Source organism: Hydractinia symbiolongicarpus, chromosome 12, assembly GCF_029227915.1.
Source record: "Hydractinia symbiolongicarpus strain clone_291-10 chromosome 12, HSymV2.1, whole genome shotgun sequence".
Taxonomy (NCBI): Eukaryota; Metazoa; Cnidaria; class Hydrozoa; order Anthoathecata; family Hydractiniidae; genus Hydractinia; species Hydractinia symbiolongicarpus.
This window is the reverse complement of record NC_079886.1, coordinates 8,321,946-8,343,669: the sequence shown is the minus strand read 5'-3', so window position 1 is coordinate 8,343,669 and position 21,724 is coordinate 8,321,946. Positions and strand designations below refer to the sequence as shown.

Sequence of the window (21,724 nt, the reverse complement as noted above, 5' to 3'; positions counted from 1 at the left end):
TCCCCTTAAATTTTGGCCTGCATGCTTGCGTAAATGATATAGTTATTAAAATGTTAATGGCTGTTAATTACATACAATAGTTGTGCTAGAGTTAAGGAGAAAAATAATTCAAAGTGTAATCTGTTGTTATAGCTCAACACCTAAATGGAATGTTGCAGTGGTTAAAACATTCACTATAAAACCAACGAAGTTTCTTGCACGCCAGGCTACATATGTGGGACACTTGTGTTTAAAAAGCTAAGGGGATTATATTTTGCAAGAATGAAAATTCTACCTTTGGATTTTCGACAATTTCGAAAAAAAAAAGACATTTGCAACAATCATTGGGAAACGATCGCGGAATTCATGAAGTTTGAATAATTTTTCTTGTTACGAAAAACAATGTACATTAATTTTTTCTCCTGTCTTCTTTCCAGTTATTTATTCTTATCACATCAGGTCAAACCTCTGGTACCTTATGAGTTGAACGATTTGGTCATGAGCTCTTGGACTATCAGCAGCCTTTATTCGAATTATAAAACTTGCTTAAATTTGAGCATAATCTTCCGCGAAAAACACTAAAAATCGCAAAAGTTTCTGCCCGAAAAGTACATCATAATCAAAGATCACTCAAATTCTTTGAACATTTTCTTTCTGTATTGTCCGTTCACATCTTGGGTAAATACAGCTCTTGATTGTTGTTGTTTTTTCAAAGAAGATGTTATTTTCACTTTTTTGCAAACTTTTTTGCTGAAGTAGAACGATGTTCTCTACATGTTTCATTCTATGATGTCTTTCAAAAACTGTTTTCATTGTAAAATGTATTCTTTTTTGGACAAATTTAATTTGGCTACCTCTGTGTGATAAGCTCTGAAATATCTAAATGATGTATTTATCTTCACGCTAATTGTTGCGAATGAGCAAAGGAATAACGTTAGCTATTTGCCTTGTGAAGCTACCTTTAAAACAAAAACGAATATAATAAACGATTACAGTTAACAAGTGCAGTAATAGCACAACCTCGGCCCATGGCCTGGGGACGAGGTTGTGTTATTATCAGGTTGTTTTTTGTATTTGGACGGTTTATTACAATAAAAAGCCAGGAGATTCAAGCTTGCCAATAATTTTACTTTGTTCCTATTGGCAGCAAGTTTAAGCCTACATTTTCTTACAATAATATTGCTCTTATAAAAAACAAGTGTAAACCGATGCGTAGAAAATATCCCACTTGGTAATTTCCCGAACCGTTTATTGTTCTAAAAAGTGTTTTTCTTTTGTTATATTTTATGTTTAAGACTAAGGGGTTTGTTTATTCAACCCACTTCTAGCGGTTTTTTAGAAGATATAACCTAATAAATGGCCCTAATATATCTTCTTCGCTAGAACACCAGCTTGCCTGATTATCTGTTACATTTAGTGTTTTTAGTACTGTAGGAAATGGAGGTCTTACGATTCAAAATACTACGTAAAAAGGGCGGGATGGGCGGGTGGGTTCTACTAGTTTTGTTACGATACGTTACAAATCTAACACTAGGTGGTATAAAATAGCAAAATTGGGTGTTACGTAACCTTTAAATGACCCCTGTTCTATTCAAAGGAGATTTGACTGGTCTGCCAGAGATTATATTAAGACGTATTTTCTAGTTGAAAGACGTCGGAACGACTTTGCAAATAAAAGAGCTGTCTTAAGGACCTCTTTGCGTTTACTGGGACACAAACGCCCTTAAAAACAATATAAATTTAACATCATTAAAATCTTTTTTCGTGATTCGCGAATTTAAATTCTCGCAAAAAGTTACGACTTTCTAACTTCGCAAAAATTGTCTCTAACGGAAAGGTTACAAACGATAAAAGCGAGCTGCAACGTTAGTGAAAAACTTACTTTCAGCCATTGATTGGTGCACACCACTGGTGTTTTGAAAACTGCTACTGGTATTCATATGCAATCTTGCGTCAACAATAGTATTGTTATTTTTTCTTGACAATGTAACCAAACAACTTGACCAGTTTAACAACTACGTCATGGTATGTATATGTGTTTCATATACATACAAAGTTTCATTAAATACAATGAAGTCATGACTGGAGTAAGTAGAAGACATACTTTCCCTTATCATCAAGCCCCATATGTAAAGTTGAGTTTAATTAAAGAGAGCACGTTGTAAAGTAAGGAAAAAATGTTTATAATTCCTCTAAAAATATCGCGAATAATCTAGATCATTAAAAGGGCTACAAGAAAACAGTTGGTTTTGTTGAGCTAATGAAAGTGGAGATGTTTATGCTCACTGAGGACAAAAACAATATCTTAAATCATCGGCATCCAAATATAACTAAAAATGACAGAAAAGTTCCCCACATATATTGGATATCCATATATGATACTTAATACAATTAAACTTCAAGCTTCAATCCTTCAAAATTTTTTTAAAAAACATGCAAGTTTATGACACATAAAGCCAGTCAAAACAAAAAACGAATGACTTTAAATCTTTTTAGAGGTATTAAATTATTTTCTCCAAGCTAGTAAGTAACATAGCTCCTCGTGTTGTCTCTGTTCCTTCGTCAAAACAAAATTTCGATTTACTGATATTTAATATACTTTATTTGGAGAAACTTTCGCGAGAGAAACTTTTGCGAGTCCAAAAACACGCGAAATTTTTTATATAAACTTGCGCGAAATCTGAAATTGGAAAGTTTTGGCGAGATAAACTTTCGCGATTTGTGATTTTTATGTTGTTATAAAAAAAGTGGCCTATATTTGTTATGATAGAAAGGTGTTTTTCAACGATGTAATTTTCTTTCTAATGGTATGTAAAAACCTCTATTTACAAACTGGTTTTATCGTCAAAATCACAAAGCAGATCAAACACATTTCTAGGCTCGTCTTCTTCCGGCTCTCACGCATCGTTGTCATCGTCTTCTTCGTCAGTAACTCGGTTATAAGCCATACTTATACATTTGAAACATCATCGCTTTTGTTTATCTCTAAGTTATTCCAATCTCGTTCCCAGCGCCAGTTGTCTCTTTTTTTATGGGGAGGTCGAGCCAAGTGAGGGCGAGTCAAGAAATAACTTTTAAGACCGGCAAGTTTCATTTAAATATTAGTGGATAAACTTTCGCGAATCGACAATTTGGAAAGTTTGTACTGAATCAACTTTCGCGAATGGCCATTTTTTAAAAGTTTCGCGAGACAAAGTTTCACGAAAAATGCCAAAAACGCGAAATTCGCGAAGTTTCTCTCGCGAAAGTTTCTCCGAATAAAGTATTTAACAGACCGTAGCTTTTTTACCGCTAAGAATTACTTTGTTTTTTAGAAAATAAAAAAAGTAGCAAATTCATCATAAAAAAGTAATTATTCATAATCAGGTGTCTACAAGTCTATATGATTCTAAAGTGTGTATAATTTCTTGACCTTCTGAGTGATCCGTTTATAACACTCCATTAATTGGGCTTATTAAATCGTTTCGTAGTCCCTTTAAAAAACAAGAAATATTTTGTGGTTTTCTGAAATTTCCAAGCAGGCATATCAACCTTACCACAAGGGCTTGTTGTCAAGTTTTTATAACCAAATTTATTGTTTATAACAGATCAGTAAAGTAAGTATCACAGTTAGGAGTTGTTCTCACGTAATAATCAGGCTGTAATCTGACCTGCATGCAGATTTTTAACAGTGCATCTAAATCTTTGTGCTCCAAAGTTGAAGACAAGAGATTAATAGACTTGTTGAAATAATGAGGAAAAAATCTCTGCCCTAAGCCAATAACAAAAGCATCTAAGATACCCAACACAAACTCAGGCGAGGTTTGCTTAGTTAAGTAATCTGGCGGTATATGATCTAGCAGCTGGAAAACCACACTTTTCAATATATATGAAGTGACGCACTTCGGCTTATAAAGGTGTGTTTTCATCACAGCTTTCATAATGATCCAGCACTGAGCTACTAAAGGGTAGTTTTGCTTGATATCTTTTGCTAAAAGTAATTCAGCAGGTGACGTAGAAACTCGCCATGTTTCCTGTGAAGTTTCATGCGTTTTCGGAACAAGTAAAAGAGGCATTGACAAGATAATTTCCTTCAACATCTTTGAAGGCCAAAACTGTGATGTTGATTCGAAGTTAAATTGACTACCTAAGTTTATATTAGTGGGGAGACAAAGAACAAGGTCTATACTCCAATTATTGATAACGTTGAGGCCAGCTTTCCGCTGAATAATGCTTCTTTCGTCTTCCTCATAAGGTGATTGCATTTCCAATGGTAGTCTTGCTATATCAAATTCACAAGTTACGGCAGGTCCATTTCTGCTTGTTTCAATACATCCAGATGCTAAGCCTTTTTCTTGAGCCATCAATTCTTCCATGACCCCTTTCACAGCATCCTCAAAAGCGTGCATAATTTTCTCTGGCATTAACAAGTTTTCATTGTCAATCACTTCGCACCATTCTCTCCATAATGGCATGTCATCCCCAACTAAAGCGATTTTTTTGAATGCACTTTCATGACTATTGATAATTATTACCGAGTCATAATTAAAATCTTTCATACATAACATAAAATCAAATTCGTGTTCTATGTAGTTCTGGCAATAGGTTTTTTTGTTAATCACTGTATTTTCTTTAAAACTCCCAGACTGGATAATTTCCTTAAACTGAAACCTGCAATCTTTCTCAGCAATGCGAGGGAGAAGGACTTCCTTAACAAAAGTAGTGTAGAACTCCAATTGTTGGTCAGATAGTGGGAGAGTATTGTATTCTATATCAGCATAATAGTGTGACATAGCATCGAGTATTTGAGTGTAACCTACACCTGATACGACATCAAAACGTGGTTTCCTGTTTGCATCTTCTCTTTCCTGTTGACCAAGCTTTTCAACTCTTTCTACCTAACATTTAAAAAAGGTCTAGAATCATTTGTATGTGCATACTGTATCTACTCGGATGACTGCTCCCCCCTTGGGTGATTCCTTCACTATGGATAGAAATGAGAGCCCTGCTTTAATGATAACCCTCTCTATTTTCGACAATGATGGTCATTTGATAAAATAGTTTAAAAGTGAAGGAGGCGGGCCCATAAGGAATCGAAAGCGTTATTCAAATAACCGCTCCTCCTAGGGCACTCATTTGAGCATTTACACTGTAGCTGCACTACTACTCCTGTTGTAATGCCATATGAGGGAGGGGCAACCTTGATATTAATCTTGTTTTAGTCTCATGTTGCTTCGGAAAAAAGACAAAGGAAAAACACTGGTGAAACACAGCATAAGAAAACCCCGTTTGCAGTTAATTTTTAAAATAAAAACTTGCCTGAGATTTGTTTTAAAAGTTGTGTTGTTCCGAATTTGTGTGTTAAAAATATGTTAGGAGAATTTAAAAGAAATCCTGCTCAAAAATTCATTTACGCTCCAGGTACATCATTATTAAAAATTACAACTAGGAAATACGTAGGAATGAAGCTTTTATCTGAATTTTACACCAAAAAGTTTCACAAATTTTTTTTTCGATGGTCGTTGCTAGGGCAAAAAGTAGTGCGTTGTAGTCCATTTTTGCTGGCTGAAAAATTCCCATTAAACTTTGGAATAGTATTTGAAAAGGTAAATACTGCCATCTGTTTCTTGTAAAGTTAGGACTAAATACCCCTTATGGATGTTTATAAATTAAAATAAGCAAGTGTTTTCTTTATTTTTAAATATATCTTAAATACATGAAAAAAAAAACATATTCCGTAGAAAAAAAAGTTTTAAACACTTATTCAAAAAAGGACAAATTTTTGAGTCAATATTTTACCTTCTGCACTTCACTGTTTTTTACATTTTTCTTGATTTGTGCATTGGCCATTTCCACCAACCTATTCATCTTGCCTTCGTGTTTTTTTCTTTCATCATCCATCTCCATTTTTCCTTTATAAATTGTTTCTTTTTTTACAATTTGGCGTACAAGAGAAGCAACCAAACTGACTCTGAAAAAATTATTAAGCAACTTCAGTTCTATACGAATATAAGCACAATTCACATAAAATAATTATTTGTTGCGATGGATGGCGACAGATGGAAAGAGACACGTTTTCAAAAGAGAAGAAATAAAACTCCAAGAAAAGAAAACTACAATGACTTTGCACACTTCAGTTCATTAAAGCCCCCCTTACCACAATCCCCTAGTGGCGCCGCCCCTGTAAAATATAAGCCACTTGAGATCTGAATAAAATCCTAAGTTTTTTATAAAAAAATCATGTATTTGGCCAAAATTAAAGACGGTTGCCACCGCATTGGCTAAACTTGCCATGTCATCAATTTTGTTCAATTTTAAATTTTTTAAATTTATGCACAGTTTTTACGAAAACTTAACACGATTTTAAGAAACATGAGGTTAAAATCACATGCTCATTCCAGAGCTAACTCGTGAACATACCTATACTCGAGATATAAGACAAAGCTTGCCCGCCCAATTAAAAGACATTTGACTGTTTGTTCTGTTTTTCAAAAAAAAGGAAAAAAATTGCCATTGTCCGGTAAATTTGTTAATTCAAGTTGATTGTGATCACCCCGGCGTTCAGGTTGTTTATCTAAATCAACTCACATTAGAGCATGTTAATTTAGAACATATTTAATGTAGCTAAAAATAGTTAGTCCTTAGCCCCTGTGCTTAATAGCACGAATTAAGTGTTTAGGTATTATTCCGATCAAAAGACGGGTATTAATAAGATGGGCTATTCTTTACTTACGGGAATATTCCCCGCATCCTTTACATACTCCGTGCGTTCCGTAACATCACTTTAGACATTTGGACGGAAAGCTACGGCTATTATTATAACGTCGGTATCAATAATTGTCATCAGCGAACTGAACTTCACGATTTAAGATTTGAGAATGTTTTATACGACCAGAAACATTTCTTTATCTTACCTTCATTCTGTTCAAATATACTTTTTAAACAAAATCGTACACATTCAAATTTTCCTTTGTGATTGAGACGATTAAAAATTCTTTCCTGGAGTAATTTAACACGGTTTGTTTGTAAAATTCATTGCTTGATTTCTTTCATAAAATCTATAACATCGAAGATATTGAAACTTGATGCTATAGAACGAAATGTGTACTTAAACCCTCCTCCGTTAATACTTCTAAGGTAGTACAATGAATCGGAAAGTATCTGCACAGGAGTGCTGACTGGTGCGCCTTGATGTCTTATAAAACAATAATAATAAAAAAACCTTTTAATCACAGCTTTCGCTCTTAAATCTTAAAAGTTACAAACTAATTTCTCAGGTGGTTTTTTCAACGACCCCATAAAGTACGTGTAGAAAATAATGGATATCGTCATTGCAGCCTTAGGTGTTGATGTGTTTAGGTTTTTTATAAGAAACCTGGCGAAGGGCTTAGTTCTAAAAGTTTCTTATTTGTAGGCTTAATTTCCATGTTTTTAGTTCCAAAAGTTTCTTAATTTGTTTCTTAATTAAATTAAAATAATAAGGGTTTCTTATATCAAATAAATAGCTAGTTCTAAAAGTTCCCTTAATTTTTGGACTAGTTGGTTTAAAAATAAAAAATATAGCTTTTTTCGTTTGTGAACAACACAACAGTGAGTAAAAGTTTCTTAATTTTTGAAGATTCTACATGTAAGTTTCTTATAAACATGTTTCTTATAAAAAAAAACGTGTTTGATGTTAAAAAAGGACATATCCTAAAAGTGGGATGCGGGATGCTGGAAGACCTATCGGGATGCGGGTTCGACAAGTGGGGCTAGCCATGCAGTTACTGAACATCGCGTAGACATTAAAAAATAATGTGACACGAAATGATTTGTTTGACATTGAACGTTTATATATCCTTTGACGAGGTTTAGATATCAAGCAACAAATGCGAATTCCTCCGATCTGAAAAAGTTGTGCTTTCGAACTATACACTCTGAAAAGAGAAAAAAGTCTATGTGTGAGTGTTTAAATCATTGAGTGGGAAAAACAAATATTTTCGTGACTACGAATTGCCCTTTTTCTTTTTAATAAAAACCAGGAGTAGAAAGCACGTTCTCACAGCATATATATCATAGAAGAACACATCTCTGTGTCGTTTTCTCGTATCTCGTATCTAAACCCAGCTATCCGCGCTACAAATTACGGTCTACCGACCGAAATGATCAGGAAAATTAATCGACTGAAAACATGAGCGAATCACGTGCGAATAGTTTGCCAGTGTAGTGTGTTTGAGACGTTGTATAATTGTAAACTGTTATTTTTATCATTGTGAATATTATTTTGTATTGTGAAACTCGAATCTTGATTTTGAACACTTTCGATTATTCTACTGGACACGATTTTATAACTGGATTTTGGATTTTTGCTTGCTGAACAAGATTTAACACATTTTGAATTTTGAATTGATCTGGTTTTTGTTTATTATTTGTAATAATTGATGCCAAAAGGATATTCTTTCTGCCCACTCTGCACATTTAAAAATTTTCAAAGCAAAATCGCCTTCCCTTATCCTTTGTGTTTTTTATAATTCACATTTTTTTGAACTTGTTAAAATTCTGTTATTTTTCGTTAAAAACAAACGAAAATGTATTTATTCATTAGCGAGCTTTTCGTGCGTTTAATCCATGGCGAGAATAAATAACATTGGCTCGGTAATCATTTCATTTCGATGATTTTTTTAATCCTGCATCCTGCATCCCGCTTTTCCGATATGTGGTTAAAAAAGTTGCACGACGCAGAAAAATGTTGTTTTCCGCGTTTTATGTACTGCAAAAAAGCAAAAACGTGCTTTTCCGAGCTTTCATAAATCTTGTGTTGCTCACTAAGGACCATGTTGACTTACCGCGGGAAATTTTATAATAGCCCGTCTAAGGTCTTACTCTGACTATAAAAAGTGTCGTATAGTGATTTCAAAATGGCTGCGTCACTTGTTGTAAAAGATGATATAATAGATATATCTCTAAACCGCAAAAAAACCGCGGGAAGTAGAAATTTTGGAATATCACATTAATATTTTTATGATGACAGTAAAATACAAGAAGTGCTTTTATTGTACTTCCGCGGTCAAGTAATAGAGCCCATACTGCACAACGCTCGATTTACAAAAGTGCGGATAAATCGCGTTTTCAAAATTTCGTAGTCCTTAAAACGTGTTATTTTTCTGCGCCGTACAATTTTTTAACCACAATTAACCTAACACATCAGCACCTAAGGCTGCGATAATGATGTCAATAATTTCTAGACAAGCTTTGTGGTCTCGTGAAATAAGCCACCTGAGTTATTGCTGCATAACTTTCGTCGTGTTCCGTTAAAATAAAAAAATTGAAAAGAATTTGGCAGGCGTGAAAGGCGAAGAGATCGCCGACAACGAGATCCTTCTGTGAGAACTTTATGAGCTTGAGTAAAAAGTTGACAGTTTAGCAACGTTTCATGAATTGATTTTTGACAGTTTTGTTACCTTTTTTTTTAATTTTAATTGTAATTTTTTTATGTTTATTATTGAACTTCTTCTAATATATATTTTTCTCATTTCGCAAAGATCAGCCACCATAGAACAGCCAAATGAATATCCTTAAAACTTTTGTAGATGGTTTTCTATAATTTTGAAGTAGAAAAAAATATTTCATAGTGGTCGGCCACATACATAAAGGCATGATCTCATATTGTATGCAATTATTTAATAAATAAAATTGTTATTTTAAAGGCTCCTTTGATTGAAAGTTTGCATTGTGGGTAATTGTTTGGCCTAATTTTTCTTAAGCAACCTTTGCATAAATTTTTTAATTAGGGCGATATAAAAATTTTATTTCCATCTCTAGTCTTCTGGTCTTCACTAATGTTTAGACGGTTTGGGGCAAGAAGAACTCCATACTGACATTAAATTTCACATCGCCCTCATGTTCTAAGTCAGAATGTTCATGTAAACACAATTTATTCGAAATGAGACCATTGTCTATGTGTACAAATCTATTACGCATGCGTACAAAGTTATAAATCATGTGCAGTTAGCACAAAGCCTATAAACAAGATTAAATACCATGTCGGTTTGAACTCTTATTTCAGGCACATGAAAAGGCTACCTACATAAAAATGTCACTTGTCTGTATTTTTGAATTAAAAACGTTTTTTGTACTGCCAAAGTCTGCTGTAATTCTTATTCTGATTGCGTCTAAACAGGTGTATATCACTATCAGTATCTTCATGATGTGTCTACATGATAATATTTTGTTTTTGCACAATACACAGCTTCTTTTTATTTAAATTGTTTAATATTGTTTTGTATTTTGATCTCCTGCATTCATCGTGTGATTTCTTGTACCACAACATCCACATTCAATTGGCTTTTAGTTAGAGGATTTATGTGAGAGATTACTTGCGTGAATATTTGCTATTGTTTGCTTTACTTTAGCTGCTCTCCGTGCTTCTCCATTGTACTTTTTTACATTGAAAATGTGATAGCATCTATGCAATTCAATTTTAGGCAAAGAAACAGACACCAGTTGGGCGCTGAGTAAGTCCCAAATATTGTTTTTTTCGTTTTTTTTCGAAATTCCACTTTCCTTGCAGTTTAAGATCGAAATATAAAATATAATCGAACGAAATTGTTTTCGAGATATCCAGATTTAAACTCATTTGACAAGGATGTGATAGCGTACGACGGAGTTGCCAAATTAAGAAGCCGGTTTGCGCTAACAAGAAAGGGAAGCGACGATGCATCGATTTCACTTTCTGCGGCTCTTGTGAGCAAATAAATAAATAAATCCGTGTTCTGATAAGAACCATTTTTTTTATATAAAGCCAACGCCCTGTAAACAGATGCGTAGTTGATGCGATGAAAATGGTACCTTCTAGGCCAAATTGCGCTGAAAAAAATGAAACGCGGAAACTTGCATCATTCAGAACAAGGATGTACAGTTGTCTCCAATTCCTGAAAACAAATTGCCATATAGCTGCTTTAATTCTGAAATTCTTGGTCAGAGTGGGTAGAGGGATCGAACGGCGAAGAGCACAAACTAAAAAGCTATTTTTTGAGCGCGAGAATTGTTGATCGGCGGATAGGGTACGACAACACACTTGTAACCTGCCAAGGACTTAATACTAAAAAGTATTTTCTAAATACTTAGGCATGTTCTTTTTCTTGAGGGTGTTACTCACAAAAAACGTATTAAATGTATTCAAGTTACCACTATTAGTCAGGGAAGTAGCACTAAGTATATTAATAAGAAATTATTTCACAAGCTAGTAAATTTTACATGTCTTAAAAAAAGAGAAACAACCAGCTTGAGATAAAGAACCATTTCTTTTTTATGGTCTTGGTTTAGGGAAGGTATCAATGTCTTAATTTAAAAACTCGGACTACTTGAAATTGCCTATGTACTATTATACTTCTAAAACCAATTTTACTAAAATACAGTCACTAGGTAGCTTTATTTGCTTATTTACCTTTAGAGGCCCAAGAAAGCGGATATTTGTGGGGGTTTAAAGTTCAAGAAGAGCAGAAAAGTCTATAGGAAACAACATATGCAACTCAAACTATATAAAAAATCGCAAAAAAATTAATTTTTAATGATAAATTCCATGCCAACTACCAACGTAAACTTGGACAGGGGTGCCGATGCAACAATAAAAATGAAAGGGGTAGGTGATTCTGTTATTAATTAATTTTTCAATGATAGGGTTTAGCTGGTCACAATAATATGACCTCTGCGTTTTTCGTAGTGTCTCTAACTTAAGCAAACTCAAACATGTAAGCATCACGTAAAAGACTCAATATTATATCCTGGGTTTTTTATTCGCGCCAACATGCATACCAAAAAGCGAACAAGATGCTCTGGTCACGGAATTGGCAGAATGCTAACAAAAATATCGCGTTGGCTCCAACGCAACAAGGACGTTCGTAACGTTTTCTATATTTACTGAGTGCGTTTAAACCAATAACTGTTTACTGAATAGAACTATTTTGCGGGTGGCTGGCAATAAGTTTTGTGTAATTATCCATATCTAAGGTTCTAAGAGGGACCTAAAGATTTTGCAGATGTGTAGTAGATAAATATAGAAAATAGTGAGTATCATAACCATGGAGCCTGGAAAAAGTGTTTTTTGAGAACTAGATTAAATAAGGTTAATAACTACACAGTAAAATTCCTCTTGTTCATTATTCTATACTAGTCGTCACCTGTGGAAATCCACGGGGTCGCCCGTTCTTTATATATCACATTTCGTGTTTCCGCAACAGACAGAAAAACAGGTAGACGACGGCTATTAACATAGAGAAGTGAATCACATTGACGATAGCTTTCTTGAATGTTTTTTCAAAATTTTTGTAGTATTTTTTTAAACTCGATTTTTGCAGCACGCAACGCTTCTGGTTTCTTAGTTCTTAGTTCTTATTTTATTTTTTATTTTATTTATCTTATCTCGGATTTGCAAAGATTGCTGTCTTCTTTAACTAAAACGTCGTGTTGTTTCATCAACCTTGAACCCAGGGCGTGTAGCGTTTTTATCCTCATATAAAAAAACGGTCGGTCGTTTTATGTCCTAATAAATCACGTGACTGTGTTCTGCAAAGTAATGTGTGCATTGAACCTGCTTCCAACAAGTAGGCAACAATTAGGGAATTCAGCGAGAAACAATTAGGAAATGTTATTAATATCAACCTTTGCACAACAATTGCGGCGTAACTTTAGGAATAAAATAAAAAGCGAGGAGGAGAAATGTGGTGAGGGGGAAATGGCACCACCAGTCTCCATTGGTTTCATTTCCGGTCTTTATATCGAGCACCAGAATCATAAATATTTCTACGCTGGAAGGATTTATCAATGTATGTGGGTCACCAACACACATAAATGTGCAGGATAAAGAGATTAGGTGTTAAGAAAATGACAAAAGAATGCTGAAATCAATATTTAGATGGCAGGGGGCACAGGTCTATCTTGTTTAAATTTTAAAGTCTTGTTTAAATTTAGGAGAATTGCTTTCCAATATTGTTTATCAGTTCAAGTTGGTTAAAATGCTACAAAATGTGCGTAGTGTTTTGCTTTGCCAAGGTGGTTTTTGCATTTAAGGTGATTATAGGCACAGGAATAACACCATATTTATTGCAGTAAATTCTTGTTCTTTACAAAAAACCTACGCAATTCCTCCAGACCGTACTGTCAACTGCTGACATCGACATAGCCTGAAGGCTCTACCTAGCAGTTTATAGCCCTTTCTTTATCTATCTAAATCTAATTTATGCTGTTCATAAAGGGGGGTTTTCACGATGCGAATTGAACGGCGAATTGAACGGCGAATTGGACGGCGAATTGTATCTGAACATGCGCAGTTTTGTTTGTTTTGATTTTGCATCGAACTGCGTATGCTCAGATACAATTCGCCGCCGAATTCGCGCTCAATTCGCTTCGTGAAAATCCTCCTTAAAATACCGACGAATGATGCTCACAATTTCGTTCAAGCGGTTAGGGTGCTGTTGTTAAAATTGCCAAATTACTGTGTCATTTACAGCTTTCATTTACGTTATGTACAGTTTGATGTCGCAGAAAAAGTCCTGACAAAAGCAAAAATTCATTGCAGCCATTTTGTTTCTTTCATGACGTACTCTAAGTGTGCCAAGTTTTTTCAACTTGAACAATCCTAATAAAAGTTATTATAAAATGTTCGAAAAACTTCAAACCGGCGAAGTAAGTTTAAAATAAAAGCACATATTTTAATAAAAACTATAAAATAAAGCATTGGCGAACAATGTCTCAGAAGAACCAAAAGAATACTGATGAATGTCATAAACGGGCTCAAGGGGACAACAACCAAAATAACGCTGCTAAAGTAAAAAAAAAAAATGAAAATAAATAGAACGCAACCGAACGAGCCAGAATTTAAAATTCACTTGCCATTCATTCATATTCGCACATGACCATCTTATCAAATTATTTAAATTAATAAGTATTCGCATGGGTGATAATCCAGATCGAAAGTATTTTAGTCATCTTGTATCCTACATGTGTTTTGACATGAAGTCAGTAATAGATGCTTTAGTTCTTTTAATTTTAAGCTGCACTTATTTATCTGCTAGTTTCGTTTTCCTCGTATCACCAGGTAAACAAGAGAGCACCAAAGCCGTCAATAAAAGCAAGCCACTATAAACAACTGTCATTAAAAGGTATGAATACTCAAAAAGAACTTCAGATAAAAACGTCGATGCAATCACGCCAAGTCGAGACGTTCCAAAGAAGAACCCAACGGCTGTTCCTCGTATTCTTGTAGGATAAAGCTCGGCCACAAAAAGGAGTGCGAGCTGCACTGTTTGACTCAGCAGCCCACGCACTAGAAACATGACAAATATGTTTATTGCTGTCGATAGACAGAGGTACAACAATGGAAAACATGCTGCACTTAAGGCAAATATCACACACAGCAAGACCCTCCGAGATATTCGGTGCACAAATAAAAGCACGGCAAATACACCAACAGTATCTCCTACTGCGAATAGTATGTACCACATATAGTCATAATTAGTCAGTTCAAAACACCTAGATGTCCGCCGATTAATGTTGTTTCCAATTGGGCAATCAAGTTTGTCAGATTGTATAATTTGAGAACCTAAGAATACGGTACCAAAATAACTCATTGATGACATATTTGTGATCAAGAACGAAATTAACGAGGGTACGATAAAATGTGGAGTAAATAATTCCAGTATTTGTCCTCGTTCCCTTATAACTTTCATGTTTACAACTTCACCTTTAGGGAGTTTTTCTTTATTCTCCTTTGACATCCTATGCAATAATGCCACGAGATCATTATATCGATCAGTTATGTATAAATACCTGATTGATTCAGGCAACCATGGTGAAAATATTAACAGTATAACTGCCGGCGCAGTACACGAAATAATGTACCAACGCCAACCCAGACTGTTCATGACGAGATATGCTAAACCCGATGCGAACATTGCGCCAAAGCTGTAGCTAAGATTTAATCCGAATGTTACACTGCCTCTGTATTTCATTGGAATAAACTCCACGGAATATATTACAACGCTTGGTGGAATACAAACCATAAAAAAGCCGACAAATGCACGCATAACAAAAAGCGACCATACATTAAATGCAACGCCAGAAAGAAGTCCAAAGTACATAACCATAGCTGCACAAAAAACCATAGGCAACTTTCGACCTTTTTTATCGGCAAGCTCACCCCAGTAAAGCCCACCACATACCATCCCTCCAAATACAGCTGAAGAAAGCAACGCTGTTTCAGTTGATGTCAAACCCCATAAGCACTTTAATCGCGGTGACACCAATGCAGCCAAAGTGAGCTCAATACCATCCATCATATACATAACTAAGAGCAGTAATGTAAGTTTTATGTTAAACTTTCCATAACCAAAATTGTCTACTGCATCGTCAATCGTGTAAGTAACGGCCATATTAATTTTTCTGTGAAATAGACTTTAAAGCTGTTCGTAACATTATGTGTTATGCTGAGTTGATTACAAAAATATTATGTTATGGTTAATAAGCGATTAGCAACTGAACGCTTTTCGCATAAAGGACTTCACTTACGACAATTAAATTTCTACAATACGTGTAGAAATATTTAATTTGCTTTGCTGAGGATAATAAATGTATATACGATCGTCGCTATGTACACGAGCCTCTTTAATTATGAAAGTCATTAATCTGTTCGTCCGTATTTAATTTATTTTTAATATATTCAGTATATTTTATTTCTCTTTCTTTCAGGAAGTTTTTTTTGCTATTGTGGCTCTGTTAGTTAAAATCAAAACAAATCTGTACAAAACCACTGATAAAGAATATAACGGATATTTTCTTTTTTTTTGAAAAGCCAGCCTCACATTGGAATACCAACCCTACTTTAAAATATCAACCTCACTTTAAAATACTAGCCTCAGTCCGGGTAATATCTTGTTACCTATACGGTGAAAATTAACTGACATCGTCACACCATTTACAAGGTATATATCCTTAAAATTCAATTATTTATACCTTTTACCCACAAATTTTGAATCTCACAATTTTCAACACATAAAAAGTCAAATAAAATTAGTTATTTCTACCTATTGCATACTCTCCTCTTCCACATACGTTTACAAAGAGAGAAACAATAGTAACCCCCTGGACAAATCCACTTAATTAGAATTTTAAAGACGATGTTAATGACCAGATACTATTTTTCCCAGGAGTTTGTGACGCCATTCCTTTCATTGGGTTCGGGTTGAAGCACTGACCAGGATACCACATAAGATCACATGCTTTCCACACAGTGTTAAGGAAATATTATGATTAAAAGAATTTTAATGATGTCACCATGACCTCTTAATTACAATTTCTTCAAAAAAAATCTTATCTCTATAATAATAGCCGTATTTTGTCTGTGTGTCTGTCTGTCACGCAAAATGGTAGCTTAGCTGCGCAATAGCGAGAAACACGCAATGCGGTATAAAAAAGACGGGCGAACCCGTGGATTTTCCACGGGCTAACGACTAGTGTTATCTATTGTGTAAAGCTAAAAAAAATAGTTTGCATTCTTCGAAAATTTTTATACGACTTAGAGATGAAGGTAGTTTAACAATATAATATAGTCCCAAGTCAGAGTATCACAGGTCAGATTATTGTGGGCTTTTTACCGTATCAAGAAAGAAAGCACCGCAAACGTGCCATGGTGAATTTTTTTTACCATAAAAGGTTAAAAGTAACCTTGATGGTTGGAAGTAACCAGTAATGGTTAGAAGTAACTCAATTGATATTAACGTAGAATTTCATTAGCTATGATATTCTTTTAACTTTGAAGCCTGGAGATTAGTTGTTTGATACACGTTTTTTTCTACGGATATTCGAAGAGAGAAGTTTTATTGCTTGGTGCTATGGGTGCTAAAGAGTTTATTAACATCGATCAACCTCGTTCCCAAGGCTCCTTTTTACTTTTTTATGGCTGACGGCGCTCAAGTAAGCCTTCTTTCTTGAGCGCAGTCTGCCATAAAAAAAGGGAAAAAGGAGCCCTTGGAACGAGGTTGGACATCGATATGTAAAAATACGTATTCAAAATTTTACGCAGCTATACTTTGGCTATAATTATATAGTTTTATTTATTAGATTCTAAAGATGGAATGAAAGAACTTCTCACCGCTGCTTCTTTGTCTTCAAGGTAATTCTTCTTTTGCATAAGTGAACGCATTTTTTCTATTCTCATGATATTCTCGTGTCTTTTGGGAGTTAATTTTAATGTTACCAATGATACTTCTGAAATAGCAGGAACTAGTAGCGAGGTTGATGACAGTATTGATATGACTGTTGAAGGTTGGTAATGAATATATGAAAATTTATTCAAAAAATATTATCGGAATATTGGATTGACTTCTAACTTACTTCTTACCATCAATTGTGTTACTTTCAACCAATCACTGGTTACTTCCAACCATCAAGGTTACTTCCAACCATTTAGGGGGAAAAAAATTCGCCGTGCCGTGCGAGATAACAATGCAGCGTTTTGGAATTTGATGAATCGAAAAAAGTTTTAAACGATCGTAACAGATGTAAACATTAATTTTTTTTATTTCTTTTTGTTTACATTTTGTTAATGTTTATTATTACGGCAACAACATTAAATCAGCGACCCTGTAGTTAATTATTTTTTACAGTTTATATGAATTCTTCTCTAGGAGATACACGCTGTTTTATATAATATGTGTTTTCTTTAGTTTCAGTCTTCTTTGCTTTGTAAGAAAAATTATACTTACTAGTCGTTAGCCCGTGGAAAAATCCACTGGTTTGCCCGTCCCCGCATTGCGTGCATCTCGCTACTTACGCAGCTAAGCTACCATTTTGTGTGACAGACAGACGGACAGACGTATACAGGTATTATATATATATTCTTAGCATGATTATAGCCTGCTATAATTTGCTATGGCTATTGACAAATTCTGCTACGGTAGGTGTAACAAAGCCATGTTGCTTTTGTCGGATAAAGAAGTTTGTTTACTTGATAAGAAAGTAAACTTTTTTCTAATCCAATTTTGGGTATCACACAAATTTTCACATTTAGAACAAACAACCGAGCATGGACATATTCTTAGGAAATTCTTTACTTTTGATTTATATTTCAGAGTATATTCTTATCAAAAAGTGCGCAAAGGTAACCTATTCAGTCTCAAGACACAACAAGGAAGTAAAAGATTTAAAGGAAAGTGGAGTTCTGAAAGTGGAAATGGCTAAAAAATCGTTACAGCACGCCTAAATTTATCTCTCTATCAGATACTCTAAACAGCAGTAGATCATCTTCTTAACGTTAGCCCTGCTTTCTCAGGAGGTCGCTAGCGTTCCTTGCATGAAGTTTAATTAATTTTAACTTCGATTATTTAACTTCGTGCTAAAGAATTGGAAATGTACACAGTTGTCTAAGGCAATTGTGTACATTGTAAGATATGTCTGAAATTAATGAACAGGGTTAAAATCTCTCCCTTGATCCCTTTAGAAATGTTTAAACAAATGTTGGACAACTCTGGCAGTTATTTTTATAGCGCCTAGAACTGTATTTCGTTCATCTGTCACGAAAATGGTTATGGTAATCTACACTGTCAGAAAGTGAGTAGGATTCGACCCGCGATTAAAAGAACTGTGAGCTTTATATAAACCCGCTATAGCATGTCATCACAAGCCACATCATCTTTATGGAAATTTCTCACGCGAAAGAAATTAATTATTAATTATTGTGGAATGATTAGATAAGTATCGTTATCAGCTAATTGAAATCATTTATAAATTGCCTTTTTATATTCGAGTCGGCGCAAAGAAATCACCCTGACTGGTCTGTTCTGCTATTTGATTAGTTTTTCAAATTCGCGTTAATCATGAAAAAAAAAATTTATGCGTAAAAAAGAAAAAATCAAGTTGTGGATGTATATTTGTGAAAAATATAATATTTGGCTTTGTTAGCGTACCGTACCAAGGAAATTTAAAAGTATAAGTTATACATTTATAGAATTTCTGTTTGTCGTAGTACAGTTGGCACGCATGCAGTAAATACAGTAATGTAAAAAATACATGTGTGGGAGCTCTAGCTAGAAGCTCTTTTAAAGACAACGTAAAGTAAAATATATAATATATAGCCATGTAAGTAGCTACATATCATCATATCGTAAATTATACATATTAAAAAATCTAATCAATTTATTTCTTTTGAGATAAACGATACTTGTCCAATTACTCCAAAAAGTGTACAAGCGGAGATGAATCCTAGTTGACCGTGTAACAAAACAACGGACATAAATTGCATAAAAACATATTTTTAAGAACTGGAAAGGAGCATAATTTTAAATATCCTTGCATTTTTATAAATTTTTACATGTTAGGAAATTCTTTGTCATATTTCCTAGGAAATATAAACCTACCGGCTTAGGTGTGGCATCACACACTGAAATTTAGACTACAAATAAAAGTCTTTTCACCATTTTCGTTTGTTAATCTCTTTCCCATGAAATAATTCTTTTCACACAGAAGTTAAGGATAACGTGATCAAAAAAGTTCATCAGCAAAACCATAGTGCGTCCTGTTTCTTTTGCACTTTAGAGTACGTGATTCCATTAAAACGACGACACTACTAATATATATCTATTACGTCAAAAAAATTTATATGAATATTAATGTAGCCACAAAAGGTGAGCATAAAAAGTATTAGTTACTTTTGCTAAAGTTAGCTAGCTATTCTCTGATCACAACGTACGTGGTGATGTGGATTCTTTTGAAGTAAAATTAAAACCATAACTAATGAAACAAGATCATTGATTCTAATCATACAAGCTTTTGTTCTATATTATAAACTTCTAATTTCTAATTAATTTATGACTCATAATTTTCTTGATGACAGAAAAGTACTTCGGTTCCATCCAAAATTTTAAAAGCTGCCTTTTATAATCTGAAACTGCCATTATATATGTTCATATATCATTCTGACCTTTCTCTTTTGTCCCTGTGCTCTAGAAAGCCACAAAATCAAAGGATTTACAGACATAACAGAGAACTACGAAACCACTACTTCTGTTTTTATGAACAATAAATGTCGATCACTTAATTAACTCTTTGGAGAAGTTTAAACAGCAAGCTACATAACCATGTTGGCTTTAACACAATGGAGAAGGTTTTATTATGCTGGTTGCGTTGTTGACCTTGGAACGAAATTCCTGCCATAATACAATAGCATCAGCAGTGTTTGGCTCATTGGTATAAGTCGCAATAATTTAATCAAGAGACAACAATTTTTTCCATACATATAAATGGGCTACGCTACCAATTAGACCTTTATTAGTTCCAACGATTACACGTTTATAATTGTACCAATCAACATCATTACCAATTACAACTCTGATCTGATCAAGTGTCGTCGTTTTTATCCTTGACCATAACATGCTTTGTGTCTTCGTGCCGTTGATGAAATAATCTTGGATGTTTCTCGTTCCATCGTTTAAGATGGCCACATGCACCCATTCATGCAGGCTATTTTTTGATTCCTACAATTTCAGGAAAAAAGGAGATTCATTATAGTAAAACCAGTCGTATAGCTCATGAAAAAATGTGATATGATATGTTCGTGTATTTATTTGTTAAGGAAAAGTTGCACATCGACTTTGCCTGGCATAGACACACGGGATTATCGCATTATTATAAAAGACTAGTCGTACAACCCGCTAAAAATAAAAGCTGCTTGTAGCATTTTCTCATTATCAATCGGATTGTTAATCTCAATGAAAAGGTAGGGTTAAAAAACAACGAACAAAACATACATTTACTACAATTTCCGAAAATTTATTGTTCTTCTCATTCAACTGTTTCTGCCAATTGTGTTGAAAAGGATCAAATAATTAAAACATGTTAAACACTCGACTGCTAAATCCTTTTCTTCTGCATTTATTTAGAACAAAGCAAATACATTAAGGAAACAATAAAAGTCAATTTATTACCTGTGACTTTTGCATAATTAATTTTACATTAAAACACGATTTTGGCAAAAGGGAAGAAAATTTCTTGCTTAAAAACAATATAAAAAGATTTGTCATTGAAGAGAGTTTAAGAGCATCGATTTACGCGTATATCTAAATTTTACGCTTTTTATTTTGCTTAGTAATCGTGAGAAAGAAAAAATCTTTTAGCAACCTTATCAAAAATGAATATCCTTACCAAATTAAGTTTCTCAGCAGGATACGTGTATCCTAGGAGTCCTGATGAAATAAAGGCATCGTAACACTGACGTCATTGCAATGGCTATTGCTGCTAGGGGGTAAAAAGGAAACAACAAAAGGGCATGTAAGTTGCGTATCTGTTAATTGATCAACTTTTATCCACGTTGTTACAGTGATAAAATCCACATAGCTCAATGTTTTGGTAACGACGGGTACATTAATGGAGCGTTGCGTAAACATTACCACGTATGCTGAATCTAAAAATATTGCAGATAAATTAGAATGAGAAGGGCATGTTGCATTGATCTAATATTATGTCGAACTCGCAAGGACAGAATATGAGAATCATAGGAAAAAAGAAAAAAAATGTTCCAGAGTTAAATTTGCAGTGCCTTGTGTATACCGTATTACATGAACCAATGTGTTTTATACTAGCGCATCCAGCGGTAAAGGCACACGACGGCACACTTTTGTCTTTTTCTAACTTTTTAGGTTCTTTCAAAAGAAAATATATTGCGGACAAGTTCTCTACTTCGTAGCGAGCCTTTTTATGCGACTGTAGGATATGGAGATCTATAAGACACTTGTGTGCA

At 34.3% G+C, this 21,724-nt stretch overlaps 2 protein-coding genes and 1 long non-coding RNA gene across 3 annotated transcripts; 1 reads left to right on the top strand and 2 right to left on the bottom strand.

Annotated features, from left to right (window-relative positions):
• Positions 1-1,086: 1,086 nt before the first annotated feature.
• LOC130622152 (nucleotidyltransferase MB21D2-like) lies at positions 1,087-7,029 on the bottom strand. The gene is made up of 3 exons (XM_057437567.1): positions 6,873-7,029; positions 5,758-5,929; positions 1,087-4,856 (listed from the first exon to the last, which is right to left on the bottom strand). Exons 2-3 carry the CDS (start codon positions 5,863-5,865, stop codon positions 3,558-3,560), a joined length of 1,407 nt encoding a protein of 468 aa, XP_057293550.1. The 5' UTR covers positions 5,866-5,929; positions 6,873-7,029; the 3' UTR covers positions 1,087-3,557.
• Positions 7,030-7,591: 562 nt separating this feature from the next.
• LOC130622154 (uncharacterized) lies at positions 7,592-17,641 on the top strand. Its single transcript, XR_008981008.1, has 2 exons — positions 7,592-11,578; positions 17,053-17,641. It is a non-coding gene; the product is annotated as an uncharacterized LOC130622154 (long non-coding RNA).
• Positions 12,883-15,750, bottom strand: LOC130622153 (synaptic vesicle 2-related protein-like). The gene has a single exon (XM_057437568.1). The coding sequence runs from the start codon at positions 15,363-15,365 to the stop codon at positions 13,995-13,997; it is 1,371 nt and encodes a 456-aa protein (XP_057293551.1). The 5' UTR covers positions 15,366-15,750; the 3' UTR covers positions 12,883-13,994.
• Positions 17,642-21,724: the final 4,083 nt, after the last annotated feature.

Coding starts and splice junctions, on each gene's coding strand:
- LOC130622152 (XM_057437567.1), bottom strand. CDS start 5,865: ATGGAGATGGATGATGAAAGAAAAAAACACGAAGGCAAGATGAATAGG. Junction 4,857..5,757: donor AAAACAGTGAAGTGCAGAAG/GTAAAATATTGA, acceptor TTTAAATGTTAG/GTAGAAAGAGTTGAAAAGCT.
- LOC130622153 (XM_057437568.1), bottom strand. CDS start 15,365: ATGGCCGTTACTTACACGATTGACGATGCAGTAGACAATTTTGGTTAT.